The sequence below is a fragment of the Musca domestica genome, unplaced genomic scaffold, assembly GCF_030504385.1.
Source record: "Musca domestica strain aabys unplaced genomic scaffold, Musca_domestica.polishedcontigs.V.1.1 26, whole genome shotgun sequence".
In the NCBI taxonomy this organism is placed as follows: domain Eukaryota; kingdom Metazoa; phylum Arthropoda; class Insecta; order Diptera; family Muscidae; genus Musca; species Musca domestica.
The window spans coordinates 2,833,159-2,852,769 of NW_026712283.1; the positions used below are offsets into that span (position 1 = coordinate 2,833,159).

At 33.6% G+C, this 19,611-nt stretch overlaps 1 protein-coding gene across 2 annotated transcripts in view; it reads left to right on the forward strand.

The window, feature by feature from the left end:
• The window catches only part of LOC101891816 (myosin-G heavy chain), a 184,827-nt gene extending 168,231 nt beyond the window's left edge, over window positions 1-16,596 (forward strand). For both annotated transcript variants that reach the window (XM_059123881.1, XM_059123882.1), the window contains exons 3-6: window positions 1,251-2,993; window positions 7,122-7,349; window positions 9,930-10,345; window positions 10,423-16,596. In XM_059123881.1, coding sequence (XP_058979864.1) covers window positions 1,251-2,993; window positions 7,122-7,349; window positions 9,930-10,345; window positions 10,423-10,461 — 2,426 coding nt within the window. In that variant the 3' untranslated portion in view covers window positions 10,462-16,596. The remainder of the gene's footprint in view (window positions 1-1,250; window positions 2,994-7,121; window positions 7,350-9,929; window positions 10,346-10,422) is intronic.
• Window positions 16,597-19,611: the final 3,015 nt, after the last annotated feature.

A 19,611-nucleotide genomic window follows, 5' to 3' on the forward strand; every position in this document is an offset into this window, starting at 1 on the left:
CAAAAGATTTATTCACATTTAAATGCTGGAGTGCCCTAACGATAGCCACTTGTGGTTTTCCAGCCAAATATAAAGAAATCACACTATCACGCTTGAATTCCACCACGAATAACTTTTTTGTCGGGAAAATTCTCACCAAAATGCTTTTGTACGCTTGTAAACAATATAATAAGCTGTCACTGGAATAATTTTAACAGCTGTCGGAGGAGTGGCTTAAAAATGACAGCAGCCTGAAGTTGGTTGCAGATTTTTCATCTCACTAGGAGATCTTCTGCTTTATCCAATAGTCGTAACATAATCTATAAATCTTCTATCGAAAAAGGAATTTCCTAGATTTTAGGTTGGAGGCCAAATCTATATTCTCCAGATATAATCTTCAATCCATGATTTTTTTATTACTACATTTGCGATTACGAAAAGCTGAAGAAAACTCTATTAAATCCAGATGTTCACGGAAATGAAATCCCCAACGTCATTTCAAATTCATATATCTAAAAAGAATTTTGCGCCTTTAATTTTTGAGTTTTGCCTTGGGAAAATCAAATTTATGAATTTTGGTTTAGATCAGATTTTTCTAAAGTTTTGCGTATTTTGTTCGATTTTTTGACTTTCAACATAAAAATGTATGATGTTGAATATTTGTCAAGCTCTTCCAAATATAAAAAAAACTCCCAGGTTGGTCCGCCTAAGATCAGAATTTTCTTTTCATACAGCTGCCAGTAAAGTTTGAAATCAACAAAAAATCCTATTTGTCGATTTTTGTGGAAAATCCGATCTTCAATTTTTAATACTGTGCTATATTTATAAATGGCTATTTTATTTCCCTCCAACTTACTAATGTTTTGTATTTTGTACAAAAAATTCGCTTTCTACTGATTTTTATTTTGTTGTTTCTTTTTCATTGTTGTTGTTTTCGTTTCCTTCTAATTTTGTGATTTATTGTTTGTTGTAAATATGTCCCCGTGAAGAAATATTTGGGTTTTTATTTAATTTGTAAAAATCATTTGTTGTTTCATTTATAACACCGTTGCCAAAATAAAAATGTTTAAAAATTTCAATTGGAATCAAGTTTTGAAATTTTCAGTTTTTTTTTATATTACAATTTTTTCTTTCTTCTTCTTCTCTATATTTCTTCCACCCGCCCCCTTCGGTCCGTGCACCCACCCATGTTTACATGCTACTTTGTGTGTTGTGCTCACACCAAAAAAAAAAATCAATTGAACTGCAAAAAAAATCCATCCATCCCTAAGGTCCAAATCCCCTGGCCGATATAGCCGAGGAGCCCAACTATCAATTTGTACGAAAAAATGCCGTACGCAAGAAATCCCTTAGATCCGAGTCCTTGACAATAAAACCCAATGAACGTCAATTAAAGGATATTCTTGAAATGGATAATCCCATGCACTATGAGGACGATGGGCAGCAGCAGCAACAGGATTATATACAGTTTACACCGAACGAAAGCTATCTAAAGGCCACAAGTGATTTCAATAGCATAATTGAGGATTTCGAGAGATTTTTAACAATGAATGGCCACAAATATTTAGACGCCGGGGACCAACAACAAAAGGGGGAGCAACAGGCGGGCGGTGATTTTATTGCCATGATGCAGGCCCAACAGAGGCAAATGACGGCCAACACCAACACCTCCACGACGAAATTTACTCCTTTGGCATTGGCAGCCCATGCCACAGCCATGGCTGTGTTGGGTAATCAAAATCATTTCAATACACCAGCCCCGCCACCACCGCCCTCAACTACTACCTCCAGCAACGGCTCAAATTTAATGACATCAAAGAACACTTCATTAAATGCTCAATGGGATGTTTGGTCTCTGGATGGTAGCAGCAACACAACCTCCATGCGCAGCAATCAACCGCAAATGGCCACTGGGCCAGCAGCATGGCAGACAACAACAAGTCTGTTCGATATAAAAGAAGAGCAACAACAAACACAGCAATCGATAGGCATGTCCTTATTTAGCAGCAACAGCAACAATGGTGGCAATATCCTTAACCCGTCCAACACCACAACCTCTTTCTTTGCCACCGGCCCCAGTACCTCAGCCACAACAAATCTGATACCAACGACGGCAATGGCAGCAACAGCATCCTCATCCGCATCGGAAACGAAAACCGGCACCAGTATGTTGTCCAATTCAAATCCTTTTCGTATGCATCTCGATGTTGTTTGTTTCGATGATGATGCTGCATTAAATTTATTTAACAACAACAACAATAATAATAACAGTAACAACAATTTTAATAGCCAATCTCCATATTCTGCATCTTCTGTTTCTTGCATTGCAACAACAAAAACAAATAATAATTTTGATTTTATTAAAAATTCCAATTCCAATTTTGATTTGTTTAAAGATGATGTTGATGAGAATTCTTTCGACAACAACAATCAGTTTCCTCATAATAACAACAACAACAAGAATCCTTTTAGTCCTCCTCAGACTCCGCCTCCTACTCCCCCACCTCCCACCGAATTTTCTCTACCAACAAATGATCCTGTCCCATTCGCCGCCGCCACATCCAACTACTATGATCCCTTCTCAACCGACCATATACTGCAGCAACATCCCAACCTACTTTCCTCCTCCTCCACAGCAACAGCAACAACAACAATATCACTATCCCCCTTCTCCTCCCCATCCTCGTCATCTACCACCTCCAAGCGCCCCCACAAAGTTGTTGATTTTGTTGATGAAAATGCAAATCGAATTCCACAAAATCTATTCAATGCGAATTCAAAAACTAATTACCTCAATTCGAAACTGGAAGTGGCTGCAGCCAGCAACAACAACAAAAACAATATTTTAAATTCAAATATTCCTCTTTCGAATCTCTCAAATGAAAGCCAGATTTCTTCTATTTCCTCCAACACGACCTCCACCATCAACAACTACAACAGCAACAGCCAATTATTAAATTATCATAAAAACAATGATTACAATAACAACAACAACAATAACAATGATTGTTGGCGTAAGTTATTTGTTGTATTTTTGTTTTGAGTTTCGTTTTTGTTTTTAATTTCTGTTTGAGTTCAACTTTGTTCTTCATAGTTTGAGTTCTAATTTTTGTTTAATATTTGTATTTCAGTTGAAATAATATGTTTTTAAATTTACACAGTGCTACATTTAAAAAATTATTTTGAATTTTAAATATTATTTAAAAAATTATAATTTTCGCAAAAAAGTGGCCTTATCTATCCGATCTAGTGTTTTGTATTTATATAATTTAGACATGTACAGGGTAGGATAAAAAAAACTGCAACAAAGTCAAAAAACGCCATAATTTTTACATTTTTTTTAAATTTTAAAAAAAGTCGGAAATAGCTTAAAATTTTAGAAAAAGTTTAGATTTGTTCGAATTGGTCACCTTTGGAAAGAGTTTTGGCCTTCGAACGGCCAATGAAACCACACATGCTGCCCCAATGTTGCTCTGCGGTATTTTGGCCCATTCCTGGCGAAGAGCTTGCTTGAGGTGATCGACATCTTGGTATTTTTTAGTGCCAACCTTGCTTTCCAAAATACTCCAGACACAGTAGTCCAACGGATTGGTATCCTGAGATTTTGGTGGCGATTGTGCGCTGGAAATGAAGCGAGGAACCTCATTTTGTAACCATTCTTGGGTGGGGCGTGCTGAGTGCGATGGTGCTGAGTCCTGCTAGAATGTCCAAGGTCTGCGGCCAAAATGTTTATATGCCCAAGGTTTTAATAAACCCTCTAGAATATTTTCGCGATAATATTCGTGAGAGGGACCATCGGCTGTTATGGCGGCTCACACCATCACCTTGGCCGGCCGGCGCTTGAGTTCTGGTGGCCAAGTGAAGGTGCACATTTTCAGCTGACTTCTTTGGCGACCATTCATACGATCATTTTGTTAAAATTTTAACAGCTGTGGCTTAGAAATGACAGCAATCTAAAATTGGTTGAAATTTTTTTATCTCACTCTGTATATATGGGTCTCCTAATATTGAGCTTTATGTGCTGCAGGAAGTATATACAAGAATATACTAGAAGTGCAGAGCTTTCGCAATTTCGTATTTTTGATAAATTTTCTCACAGTAATTTCAGACACAATTTCACATTATTTTGAAGTCATAGAAGACCAGAAGATCTTCTCACAGAAGACCAGAAAGACTCCTCATAAAAGGCCAGAAGGTCTTCATATAGAAGACCGGAAGGTCTTCTTTTAAAAAGCCAGAAGGTCTTCTTATAGAGGACCAAAAAGTCTTCTATTAGAAGATTTGAAGGTCTTCTATTATAGGACCAGAAGGTCTTCTTTTAGAAGACCAGAAGGTCTTCTCATAGAAGGCCCAAAGGTCTTGTCATAGAAGACAGGAAGGTCTTCTCATAGAAGACCAGAAGGTCTTCTCATAGAAGACCGGAAGGTCTTCTCATAGAAGACCGGAAGGTCTTCTCATAGAAGACCGGAATGTCGTCTTATAGAAGATCGGAATGTCTTCTGATTGAAACTCTAAAGCACTTTTCAAAAAAGCCCTTAAGGTATTTTCATAGAAGTCCAAAAGTAAGCTTAAACAATTATAGTAAGTTCGGTCCGGCCGAACTTTTGATACCCTCCACCAAGATGTATGCGAAGCCCAAATGAGGACCTATATTAACAATTTATTTGTATAGCATTTAGGCAACCATTAAAATCTTACACAATTTCAGACAATTCCGTTAAAAAAAATGTTGAAAGCCTTCAGGTTAAATGTTGAGGTGAAATTTTACTAGGACTTTTAAATCATCGAAACAGAAGATAAATCTTAGAAGCGATATCTAGGATTTTTCGTAGGTTTACTTTTCATTTGACGAAAAATTCCAAATTGCAAGACCAGAATGTATTGCTATATAGGGTTATATAAAATAGTCGAGCTTAATATGTTTTTTGCAGGAAGTTTTAATATCCAATTGGTTCGGTTAAATGTTGAGGTCGAGTAGTGCAAAAAAGAAGCTGAGATCAAAAAGTACCAAAGTGTTGTGTGGGAAAATACTTATGCATAAATTCATAAAGCCTATTTTCAATATTTCAATCAGTCTTCGTAAAATCCTCATCATCTTTATGTAGCATTAAAAAACAACCCAAATTTTCATAATCTGAATTGGGTATTACTTACTATTATTTTATTTATTTATTTTTTTTTTGTAGCACTGTGTAATTTGTTGAATAATTCGCTAAAAATCCTGTATTGCTTGTTGCTGCTGTTGCATACGTTGTTACTTTTTTTTGACTAATTTGTTGCCGCTATTTATTGATTGCTTTTGCAGCAACCATGTTAGCATGAGTTTTTGGTTAAATATATTTTATTCTGCTAATTGTTTTGATTTAAATGGTTTGCTGAAATTCTTGACCAGAATTTTAATATTTTTCCCATATACAATTGTTATACCCTACAACACTATGTGTTGTGGGTATTATAATTTTGATTAAGCCAAAAATTATGTAACACCTCGAAATATTGATTTCCCACATAGGGAAATAAATATGGATCATTCTATCTCTAGCCGAGTCGATCTACCTATGTATGTCTGTCCGTTTGTCAATGTTAATTTGTAATGACGCTGTAGGTCGCAATTATGACCCGATCCTCACGAAATTTAAAATGGAGATGGTCGCATAATGTTTAGGTTGAAATGGACCAAAAACTGAAAAATTTCCTGATCTTGCAGTTGCTCTCCAAGTCGCAATTATAGACCAATAGACGCGAAAGTTGGCTTAGAGCTGGGCAATAGCCTTCCAATTTTGATGGTCATCATATTTAGTGGGTGAAATAGTCCATAACATTTGTGTTAAATGAAATTCAAATTTTCCATTTAACCGCGAATATTTTTAATACCGGATAAGTCACAAATAGACGAAAATGTCAATTCTGACCGTTACGTAGATGCCGATAGTAAATATATCGGATATATATAGCGAAATATATACAATGAGTATATACAAATGAAGGGGATGTTAGCTAGAATGCTTATATCTCAAGAATGGCTGGACCGATTTTGACAAATTTTGTCAATTCAGAACGCCCTCTTGGCATTAACAAATAAAATCTAAAACAAATCGTATAAAAAATGTCAATAATGATGTTAATATAGATTTTGTTGTAGTTTGTGATGTTTTTTTTTATTTTTTTTCACATTTTTTTTATCGCATGCGGTATTTTGAATTTGACTTACAATATTGAAGTATAGATTTTGTAATATTTTTTCACCTTACAGAATAGATTGGGGATATTATTTACAGATTGCAATTATCGTCCGAACCTAACGAAAATTTTCATAATTGCTTCGAGTTTGTTTTTTTCATTATGGCTACATTTGGTGAACTAACTGTCTAAGCTGATAAATTTCATGTTGAATTTTGTTTTCTCGCTTTGGTAATGTGAAGGAATTGCGAAAGTAAAACTAACATTAATTTAGGGTTGTGAAGCCGGCCCGGATTTCGTTGCCTACTCCGGATTTATAATTTTGAACGACTCCGGAATCAAATTCCTATTTATTTTATGAAAAGAACTCTTGCCCTTGAAAGGGTATTATTTTCTGAAATCATACTAATCAGTATTCTAATTATCCACCTAAGGACACCTGATGTTTTTTTATTGGTAAAAAAATCAGGATTGTTTTCTCTTTTAACAGATTTCTGTGCTATAGAAATGTTTTTCATGTGATTTTTTTCGCTTCGAATTTTGCACGTCCTTTAAATTATTTTTGAAAAAAATTAACATCAATTACACTAACATTGTCTACTTATACTCTTTTTAATTGTTTCATTGTGTTACGTTTTCTCTGAATTCTCACCCACGCCCTAAGAAGAGTAGTACTGGCTAAAACCCTTAAATCCGCTGAGTTGTAGTAGATAAACTGTTGATGCAATTTAATAAATGTTATTAAAATTAATCCCTTTTTATGAGTGAATGTAAAACAAGTAAATCAACCAAACTTCAAATATTGGATCGGAAGCCATATCAAGTTTTTATATTCTTTTGAAAAAATCCCTATAAAAAATCACTTGTTTTATATTCGGTCTAAAGTTTAAAAAAAAAACTAAAATTAATATTTATATTTCCCCAACTAATCCTTTTTTGTTTTTCCTACTCTCTTATTTTAGGTCTTCCAATGTCCAATGGCATTACCATTAACAAAAATTCCACCACAAATGGCTTTAACAACAACAATAATAATAATAGCAACGCCAGCACATCTCCTGCAGCCCCAGCAGCGGATCGTTATGCCGCCCTCAAAGATTTGGACGAACAGTTGCGGGAAAGCAAAGCAGTTGCAGCCCAGGCGGCATCGATTGTCACGGCAAATGTCGTGGAATCTGGTTTTGGAAATCGTAAGTCAAAATTTAAGGTTATCCTTTAATACATTTTTAAACAAAATTGAACAAGTTAGACGACCATATTGTGGTCTGTATAAGACGACTATATACGACTACAATTGTGGTCAATATAAGACCACGTTGTGGTCAGTATAAGACCACATTGTGGTCGGTATAAGACCAAATTTTAGTCTGTATAAGACCACATTTTTGTCTATATTAGACCACGCTGTGGTGAGTATAAGACCACTTTTTGGTCTCTATTGGGCCATATTGTGGCCTACATAGGGCCGTATTGTGGTCTATATAAGAGTACATTTTGGACCATATATGACCACAACGAGGTCTATATCCAACCAGTCAGTATAAGACCACAAGGTCGTCTGTATAAGACCACGTTGTGGTCTGTATAAGAGCACATTGTGGTCTGTATAAGAGCACATTGTGGTCTGTATAAGAGCACATTGTGGTCTGTATAAGAGCACATTGTGGTCTGTATAATGCCACATTGAGGTCAGTATAAGACCATGTTGTGGTCAGTATAAGACCATGTTGTGGGCAGTATAAGACCACGTTGTGGTCAGTATAAGACCACATTGTGGGCAGTATAAGACCACGTTGTGGTCAGTATAAGACCATGTTGTGGGCAGTATAAGACCATGTTGTGGGCAGTATAAGACCACGTTGTGGTCAGTATAAGACCACGTTGTGGTCAGTATAAGACCACGTTGTGGTCAATATAAGACCACGTTGTGGTCAATATAAGACCACGTTGTGGTCAGTATAATACCACGTTGTGGCCAGTATAAGACCATGTTGTGGGCAGTATAAGACAAAGTTGTGGGCAGTATAAGACCACGTTGTGGTCAGTATAAGACCACGTTGTGGTCAGTATAAGACCACGTTGTGGTCAGTATAAGACCACATCGTGGTCAGTATAGGACCATGTTTTGGGCAGTATAAGACAACGTTGTGGTCAGTATAAGACCACGTTGTGGTCAGTATAAGACCACGTTGTGGTGAGTATAAGACCACGTTGTGGTCAGTATAAGACCACGTTGTGGTCACTATAAGACCACGTTGTGGTCAGTATAAGACCACGTTGTGGTCAGTATAAGACCACGTTGTGGTCAGTATAACACCACGTTGTGGTCAGTATAAGACCACGTTGTGGTCAGTATAAGACCATGTTGTGGGCAGTATAAGACCACGTTGTGGTCAGTATAAGACCACGTTGTGGTCAGTATAAGACCACGTTGTGGTCAGTATAAGACCACGTTGTAGTCAGTATAAGACCATGTTGTGGTCAGTATAAGACCACGTTGTGGTCAGTATAAGACCACGTTGTGGTCAGTATAAGACCACGTTGTGGTCAGTATAAGACCACGTTGTGGTCAATATAAGACCACGTTGTGGTCAGTATAAGACCACGTTGTGGTCAGTATAAGACCACGTTGTAGTCAGTATAAGACCACGTTGAGGTCTATATTATCATAAATGGACAATATAAGGCTAACTTTTGGCCTAAATAAAGCCAGATCGTATTGTACCCCTTTTTATGCCCTCCACCATAGTATGGAGGGTATATTAAGTTTGTCATTCCGTTTATAACACCTCCAAATATACATTTTAAACCCCACAAAGTATATATGTATATTCTTGATCAGCATAAAATTCTATGTCGATTTAGCGACGTCCGTCCGTCTGGGGAAATCATTCTAGCTTCGGAACGAAATGAAGTAGTTTGATAAAATTTTACTCAAATGTAAATTATGTCTGCAGGAAATGGGCCATATAGGTCCACGTTTTGGCATAGGCCCCATATAACGGTACCCCCCGATATTCGGTACATTGATTATTTGAGCGACATTATTCACCGGAAATGTTTCAAATTTGGTATTTGAAGTTTGTAATGGATACTACAGCCTATGACAGAAAATTGTCTGTGCAGGTCCACGTTTTGGTATAGTCCCCATATAATAGTACCTCCCTATATTCGGTATTTTGGTGATTTTAGCTACATTATTCACCGAAAATGTTTCAAATTTGGTATTTGAAGTTCGTCATGGATACTACAGCCCATGACAGAAATTTGTCTGTGCAGGTCCACGTCTTCGTATACCCCCCATATAACGCTTCCCCCCGATCTTTGGTATTTTGGTGATTTTAGCGACATTATACAGTGGAATTGTTTCAAATTTGGTATTTGAAGTTCGTAATGGATACTACAACCTGTAACAGAAAATTGTCTGTGCAGGTCCACGTTTTGGTATAGCCCCCATATAATAGTACCTCCCTATATTCGGTATTTTCAAGTTTCGCATTTGAATATTGTAATGGTTTATGACAAATGTTGCCTTTGCTGGCCCATGTCGTCGTATAGACACTAACGGCTACATCCGGGATTTTTAAGATTTTAACAGAATTTTTAACGGATTTAATTTTTTGAAAATTGTTAAATTCGTTCCAAACCTTTTACAGTTTTTTACTTGTTTTGAAACTCCAATTCCTCCCATTTCTTTGCTTTTCTTAAATAATTCGAAATTGGTTTAAATATTTCTAAAATTTGTAAATATTGTTCTCTTTCCCCTCCAGCTACCAATGGCACAGTGAATCCCTTTGCCGCTCACAACCCAGCTGTGGCAAATCCATTTCAAAGCAACGGCAATGCTCCGAATGCAACACAATTGTTTGGTCAAATGACACTGATACCAAATGGCATGGTGGCAAATGGTTTTCTCAATGGACAAAAAGCTCAGGTCAATGCGGGATTTTTCAATTATACCGCCAATGGTTTTGCGACCACCAATAACAACAATAATGCCAGTAATATGAATCCAACAGCCGTGGCAGCGACAGCAGCAACAACACCTGGAGTTCCCGGCGCAACAACAATGTATTCGACAGGAATACCAAATGGTTGTGGCTTTGGTTTTGGTACAATGCACCAACAACAGATTGCAGCCACAGGAGCTGGTCTAACGGCAAATGCTTTCAATAATCCTTTTGCGGTAGGTTTCAAATGGGATGACATTTTTGTCAGTATTGGAAATAATAATTTTGTTATTTTTTATTCATTTTTTTACAGGCTAGTGGAGCTCTAAACTCAAATAATCCATTTTTATGAGATTTACGAAGCCTTAGATACGCCAATGATCCTTTGCTAAACTATGAAATGCTTAGACGTACCTAAGCCGACCCTCAACGTTTGTAGTTTAGTTAAGAAACAACCTTCTCCATTTAGTTTTTAATTTTTGATGTTTAATACCCATGAGGATGAGCGACCCATCCGCTGTCTTCTCCCCCGACCCCTCTCTATATCTCGTATAAAACTAAAACTGTGGTTTATTTCATATTAATTACATATATATTTCTATTTTAAATTTTTGATTTTTTAAAACAAAAGAAATTCTCTACATTTGTGGCCTATATTCCTCAATTTAAGGCATCTTTCCCCAATAGGGAAAAGGCCCGGGGAAAATGGCCACAAAAGACTTATAAATAAAATAGGCTGCAAATATAAAATATATAAATTTTCCTTATACAAAAAAAATACAGAAAATAAAAAACAAACCAACAGAGAAGAAGAAAAATCTAAAGCCTTATCTAAACCAGAAAGAATAGTCCATTTTATGAACAATAGTTATAAATATTATATTATAAATAAAATATATAATAAAAAATAATTATAAATATAAAATACAATTATATATATACATCCTCAAAACAAAAATTACAACAAATTACAAATTGATTATAGAAAGTGAAAAAAAAACATGTTACAAACAAGCGAACAAAATTAAAAATAATTATAAACGAAAAATAACTAACAAAATGAAAACATTTCTATAAATATATATATTTTTTCTTAAACAAGCAAAAAAACAAAACAACAACAATCAAAATTAATTTAAAAAACAAATACAAGAAAAGTAAAAAAACACTTCATTGACAAAAAGTAAAGAAAAACGAAACATCAAATATTTTTATTATAAAAAAAGAAATTAGTTAAAGAAATTAGAAATCAATTTAAATAAATAATAAAAGAAATTTATAATTATACAGGGTGACCCCCAAATGTGTGAATCAAAATCAAAAGTATTCTAAATTGAAATGTAAGACCTAAGAGAAATTATTTAAGAACTCTAATCATTGTTAAAAAATTTTTGATTGCAAAAATTCAAATGCTAATTTTGTAAACTTAGATTTCCCTTGTTTTATGTATTTCTGAAATCATATCAAGCCATTCTTTAAAAAATCGAACCCTAAAGCCTCTTTAGAAAAATGTTTAAAAAAAATCAACAATATTACCGAACATGTGCAGGTATTTAAAAGACTTCCGTCAGACACAGATGTCATAGATTATTTCTTTAATCTATTATTTTATCCATAGTGGGGAGTCAGTTGTATATAAATATTTTATATTTTATGAATATTATATTTTATAAATATTTTGTGAACAATACCTCGAACGGAGGTATCTCCTCTTTTCAGACCTTGGGAAAAATAACTATGGCATTGTTATAGAATCAAAAGAAATATTAAAGATTTATTATTGGCGGCTATAATGGAGTAGTTTTTAAACGATTAATTTAATATATCTTAAAGAGTTTACGACCAAAAGAACTTAACACCCCTTAAGAATAAAAATTAAATTCCAAAGGGTAAAGTTTTTTTGAAAAGATCAAAAGGAGATTTTAATTGGTGGTCAGAGCAGGAGTCTTGGTAGGTCCATTGAAACATGAGATAGATCAATAGACACGCTAGAAAAATTAGTTCTTAATTATCAGATTAAAATCAACCAAAAGGGGAGACCCTCTTGTGCGGACAGGAAGATCGTTGTTATGGGAGAATTAAAGTTGACCTTTTAGTCTGCGGTCTTAAAACGATTTTACATAACCAAAAATTAGTAGTACGTAAATTAAACTCGTACAGTTTCAGATCGTATATCTATCCCAGTGGTATATATTTTTTGTGAACAAACGGAGGTATCTCCTCTTTTCAGACTTTGGGAAAATTAACTATGGCTTTGTTATAGAATCAAAAAGGATATTAAGGATTTATTATAGGCGGCTATAATGGAGTAGTTTTAAGTGATTATTTTTATATGCCTTAAAGAGTTTACGACCAAAAGAGAGAACATAATACTCCTGAATCAAATTCTTAAAAATCAAATATCAAAGGGGCAATTTTTTGAAAAGACCAAAAGGAGATTTTTATTGGTGTCCACAGCAGGGGTGTTGATAGAAGTTCAAAGGATACTAAAATTAGGCATGGAAGAGTCATCATTGACAAGCTGGAAGAAACCATTCTAATCTGAAAGATTAAAGTCTAGATCTAAACAAAACGCAGAGACCCTCTTGTGCGGAGTGGAAGATCGTTGTCATGGGAGAGATACGGTTGGCCTTTTAGTCTGCGTCCCAAAAACGCTTTTACATAATCAAAATTTAGTATTTTAGGCAACGAAAAAAGTGTACGATTATGTCAACAGAAGTTAGTATTTGTAGACATTCCGATAAGAATAACTCCATGCGATCAAGAGTCTCTGTATGGCAAGAATAATGACTTTAAGGTGGATCTTAGTTGACCACATTAAATTTGGAAAAGGGTCGCCATAATCGTGTTTAAGTTAAACTTCTTAAAACCCACAAAAATGTCTTTTAATAAAAATGTCTTCTCACAATCTCATAAATGGCCCTCAAAAAACCCACAAAAGAAAACTTCTTTAAACTTCTTTAAACCCACAAAAGAGTCTTTAAATAAGAATTTCTTCTTATAATTTCATAAATGACCTGCAGAAAGTATTTTAAAAATATCAGTTATGAGAGTTTTGTTAAAATTTGAAAATGGCATATTAAGTCTATAAAGAGACTTGAAGTTGTATTTTCTAAATGTTTCTTAGAGAGTTTTTATAGACAAGCAAAATATAGACTTAATTGGGAAACGACCACATTGAAGGCCGTTTAAGCCGCAGATAAATTCAACAAAAAGGTGTTTTTAGATGTCACCCAAAGCCATTACATCATCACATTAGATAAAGGTATTTTGAAGAATAAAGAGGAGAAAGTCTTTGTCTACGAACAGAATGGAAAATTTGCAAAAGACCCGAAATAATTCTTTAGGCTCAAATTTGATAAACTGAACATATCCCATGTAAAGTCTATCGAATTATAGTACCATTAAACCGACAAAATATAAAGATTTGTGGACTTTAAATAGAAATACTCTTTGGTCCTTCAGAAGGGATTATTTTGTCCTCCAGAAGCAAATGTTAATAGACGTCCAGTCCAGTTTTTGAAGACGACCGGCTCGATGTATTCTAAGATGTATTATCAGGTATTGCAAAAGGATCTATAAGCGGGCTTATTGTTGTTCTTTATAGACGATCTGATGTAAGTTTCGGTAAATGATCAGAAGGTACTCTTTACGGAGTATCATTTTTAGTCTTTATGGATGATTAAAAACCAGTCGTAATTAACATCCAGCCTAGGTTTAGACTTTTTAGGCTACCACAGGGAAGCCGAATACGCGATGAAAGAAAATATTGGATTCAAAACTGTTTTTTTTTTGATACGTGTCTGGATTATAGTCTCCCAGTTCGAAGTGCATATAGGGGGTCAGAAGGTACTATCATTGAATAAGGCAATAATAATATTAATATCCAATACTTGATTTTTTTGACAGACGGTCGAATTTTGTCCTTCTACCTGGAAATGGCTATAGGGGACCATAGAGTATTCGAGTCTCCTCCAAACTAAGAGGATTTATAAACTACATAAAATTTGTTCATCGCCTGGTGTACGAAAAGAGACATAGAAAGAATAACAATTTTAACACCTCTTCCAAACCCTGAAACACCAGCAGATATGTTAGTCCATTTTTGATAAAACCCAGAATTATTATTGAAAATATTCTCATGCTAAGTTTTCCGAAAAATAAATAGCGTTTTTACGGCAAAGGGTCAATATATTAGAACACAATGGACCTAAGGTCTCCCAATGAAGCAGTGTAGCTCCTCATCCCAAAACCATTTCGCCTCGGACTTTTTCTTCTATTAAAGAAACCCAAATTCTCAATGAATATTATATTTTAAAGTTCTTATGGGAGATCGTAACTTTTAGCATATTTTCCTAATAAGAAGACTTTTTATATATATTTTTATATATTTTTCACACATTTCGGAACACCCTGTAATACAATAAAAAATAGCTAAAATAAAAACTAAAAAAAAACTTTAAAAAGTAAAAAAAAAAACACAAAAAACTAAAAATGCTTTAACACATTGTAATTAATAAATGCAATAACAAATTAAGTAAACCTAATAACAACAAAAAAGATAAAATTATAAATATTTTTATTTAATTAAAAAAATAATTCATCTCTCGTCCCTTAAATCAACATTGATGATAACAATCAAATACATATATTTGTTATATTTGAAATTAAGGAAATAAAATAACAACAAAATCACTTAACTGGCAGCCATCCAAAACAATACCTATTCCTTTTCTCTTGGAGAGGAGATAACTTTTTGTTAACAAAAAAGAAAAAACTAAAACAGAAACAAAAATGAAAAAAGAACTAATATGAAATATGTTTAGAACAAGATGTTATTGCCTTATAAATATTTTGCTTTAAAAATATTATTTTGACAATTTCAGTTTTAGTTGCAAAGTTCAAATTTGTAGAAAAACGTTATTTGGTTGCTTCAATTCGCAATGCTAGTTTTCAGGTATTTTAAAATTGCCAATTTTGGGGCCGATGTGTTTATGTTGAAAGAAAAAATATCAATTTTTTAGATCTGTTGCCAAATTCTCCCATTCGATATGGAAAGATTAAAGTTAAGGTTCCGCTATTAACGAAAAAAAAATATTCAATGTTAGAATAGAACACTAGTTACTTCTACCGAAATTTTCCATTAAATCGAGCTAAAATTAATTTATAAAAATTAATTTTAATCGAAATTTTTTCAATATCGAATCAGAGAATTTGGAAAAAAAAATTCCGAGAAATGTTTTTTATTATTTTTTTTATAAAGATTAATTTCAATCGAATTTTTTTTCAATATCGAATCAGAGAATTTGGAAAAAGATCTAAAAAATGTTTTTTTCTTTTGACATAAACAAACCAGGTTTACAATTGATATAACTAGATTTTTGCAGATAATGTATTCTCTTTTGAAATCACTACGTCTTAAAAGGTCGATAATTTCATATATGGTCTATCCACAGTTTGGAAAACCCATTGTCAATATATGACAATATTTTGGGGAATTCAAAATTTCTTTTTTTTAAACACCTGAAAAGAAATTTTCCAACTGGCCCTAAAATTTGCATAACAAGGTTTTTGCAAAGAAAGTATTCTCTTTTGAAAACACTTCGCCTTGGAAAGTCGATAATTTAATACAACTTCTAGCCACAGATTGGAAAACCCATTGTCAACAATATTTTGGGGAATTCAAAATTTCTTTTTTTTAAACACCTGAAAGGAATTTTCTGTAATTATGTTATTCCACCTTACCTCAATCCGATATTTTTTATTACCTTAGTTAAGGTATCCAAAATTGAATAGCAGTGAGGTCTCACAAGACATTACAATCACCTAAGACAAATTTCAAAATTGTTTTTTTTTTATTATTTTTTGTTTCTGTTTTAGTTTTTTTTTTTAATTCTCCTCAAAACGATATTCTCATTTTATCGTTTTTTTTTTTGTTGTCTCGCTCTTGTAAATTTCCTGAAAACCCCCTGTTTTTATTATGTTTACTTTTTGTCATTAAGTTTTAAAAAATAATTAAAAATATATTTCTAATTATTTTTCTTTCTCTTTGTAATTTTAAAAACCTAAGTTTTTTTGTTTTAACGCATTGTTCTCTTATCTAAGAAAAATAATAATATTTGTTGTAATTTTATGCATATTGTCCTTAAACGAGAAATGTTTATTGAAAATTTGATTATGGTATTACATTTTATTTTCCATTAAAACAAAAAAACTAACAAAATTTATATTTTATTTAATTTTTTAAATAATAATATTATTATTATTTTTAATGGCGTGATGATGATTATTAACATATACCTATCATTTTATAAGTTTTGTTCATTTTCTTTATCCTGTATTTTATGCTAAATTATAGACCACAATCAACATAACCACACCAACACACACACAAAGCAAAAAGAAAACACATTTTATGTTTTATATTTTTATGTTTTATTATTATTATTAATAAACAAAAACGAAAAATATTTATCGAAAATATAAATTGTTTAACTGGTTTTATTTATGAAATTTGTTTATTTTTAGCAAATATTTTGTTGTATTTTTTTTTTTTTTTTTTTTGATATTTTCTTAAAATCTTGTGTAATAAGATGTTCCAGAAGCCATCTTATTATATTTTATTCACTAATGAAAAAAGAAACTTAATATTTTATTTATTATTCAAGTAATACTTTTAAGGTATAATTGTAATTAGGGCCTGACTCGTACTGCGCCTCGTTCCACAAGGCAGCCTTTATATGAAAGTATTTGACATGTTTTTTTTTTTTTAAGATCCGAATTGAAGTGTATTTTGAAAACCCGATAATTTGATGGGAAACTTCAAAGACATCTAAAAGCGAGTATTTATGAATTTTTTTCCGCCTATCTGAAGAAAGTTTATACGCTTTTATAACCTCAGTCATTAGGCTAGAGAGGGTAAATATCATTTGATACGGTCAAAACGTGCCTAGCCGAAATAACGGTTTTAGACCCTAGGTCTCTTTGGACCAAATCCGTTTCAGGACCTTTGGAGTCGATCACGCTATGTCCGTCCGTCTGTGTGTCTGGCTGACTGGTGCGCACGTTTTCTCTTGAAGAGAGTATCCGATTTGGCCCAAAGTTGGTACATCCTAATATTTTTGTCAAACTTATATATCCACTCCTTCTGGTACCTCCCCCACAAAAGATCGAAATTTTCAAAAAATATATTTTCTGCACAGGAAGAGAAACAATATTCCGATTTTGCTCCAACTGTGCAAATCATAATATATGCATCAGTGCTATGTCAGGTGCGAAAATGAACACTATCGGTCCATTCCATCAAGTATGTCCCCCACAAAAAAATTGGAATAATTGTAACTCTTATAAAATGTGCTGTAAGAGCCCGATTGTCTTCAATTTTCACGCATCCCAATATTTTTATTAACCAGCAGTCTGGTGTGAAGATGGAATATATCGGTCCACTCCTTCCGGTACCTCACACAAAAGGGGTCACAATTTTCAATACTTTTATCTATCATAACTTGCGAAGCAAGTCAGCGATTCTTTACAACATGCTACAATTTTTCTCTCAATCAGAAGCCTGGAATTAATATGGAATTTATGATTTCGAATAAAATTGGAGATAAATGTTCGATTTTCTTGTAATTTTGCCCATGTAATTTTGCCCATACCTAAGTTTGAAGAAAATCTTGCATTGATTTCACTTATGTATTACTTTATTCCAAATTTAGACATCTGTGGGGGGGGGGATGTAGCATAAGAATGGGTCACTACGGCCCGAGTTCCCAAAGACTTATCTAAAAATTACCATACCGGATTTTCCCTTCGCTCAATTCCAAAATTTCAATTTTTTCGTGGAACTTGATCTAATTTTGGTAAAAATATTGCAATGTATCAAGTTTAGACCGAATCGAATATAATAATAAATAAATATATAATAAATTAAACCATATTCAATTTTCTAGCAATGTTTAGAATGGTTTGGCCCATCAAAAAGTTTCAGTTGTAACTAAGTCTTATTTCTGTTGATTTTTTTAAAGTTCTAGGGACAATTTCGTATTTATTTTGGATTTACTCACCATTGTCTATATTCGATGTGCGTTTTTTTTTTTCTACGTTTGCTGGAGTTACATTATAAAAACTGCAATATTAATTTGTTTTCTTTATTCCCTCTGTTCTCAATAAATTGTCTTTATTCTACTTAAAATCCGGCAATTCTCTTTTAACCGGCGGCTCAACATTCATGTAATATCAAATTTCCCTTAAAAATGTAAATTTTTGAGCAAGTTCTATGGGATTTCATTTTCATTCAAAATGTGGTGATTTTCCTAGGAATCAAAATATATCGTTCGCAAAAATTGATGCAAATAACAACTACAATATTTTCCTCAGCCAATGGTAAAAGTTTCAGGTCAATATCTCAATTCGTTACTGAGTTATAGCCATTTGAAATAAAACTTGTGTCAAAATATAGCTGCTACACGATGCTGGGCGCCTGTTACTTGAAATGAAAAAATGACGAAATTACACATTTCTCTGTGGCTGCAATCAAGCAACAATGTTGCCAGATCAGTGGCAAAATCAATGGTGTGATATGACTTCATAAATCCAAAGCATACTTTTAGGCGTTAAATATAAATTGAAATGCGGTACAAACCTCATGGTCATTTAATTTACATATAGCGCCTAAAACTAGGCTCTGAATTTAGGAACATCACAACGAAAGACAAGACTAGGCCTATGGTAACATTGCTACATTTGATGACATTGGTATTTATGGTCATTTTAAGTCCTTATTTCACAAATGAATTAATTAATTTATGAAAGTTGTCGTCGTTGGGGGTAAATAAATAAAATTCAACATGTTCAACTGCAAAAGGTAACAAGGCAATGTCCTAATCTTGACAAATTTTAACGGATGGATTTATTGACGGACGGATTTATTGTCGAGACAAATTTTACCAATTTCTTCAAATGGAACGCTTTTTTGTATTAAAGTTTCCCAGGCCTTGTTTCGCTGTTTTAGTCTTAAGTTCTACCTCTACTGAAATCATGTAATTATTCAAACGTATCTAAATTCTATAATAATCTTACAGTTTTATCATAAGTTTAATTTTTAATACGCAGGGTGAGATAAAAAAACTGCAACGAAGTCAAACGCCACAATTCTTATTTTTTAAATTTTATTGAATGAAAACAAAAAATATCTAAATAGCATCAAATTTTAGAATAAGTTTAGATTTGTTCGAAGTGGTCACCTTTGGCACGAATTATGCCCTTCAAACGGCTGCGGTATTTTGGCCCATTCCCGGCGAAGCGCTTGTTTGAGGTGATCGACACTTTGGTATTTTTTAGTGCCAACCTTGCTTTCCAAAATACTCCAGACACAATAGTCTAACGGATTGGTATCCGGAGATTTTGCAGGCCCTTGTGCGCTGGAAATGAAGCAAGAAACATCATTTTGTAACGTTTCTTGGGTGGCGCGTGCTGAGTCCCGTTGGAATGTACAAGGTCAGCG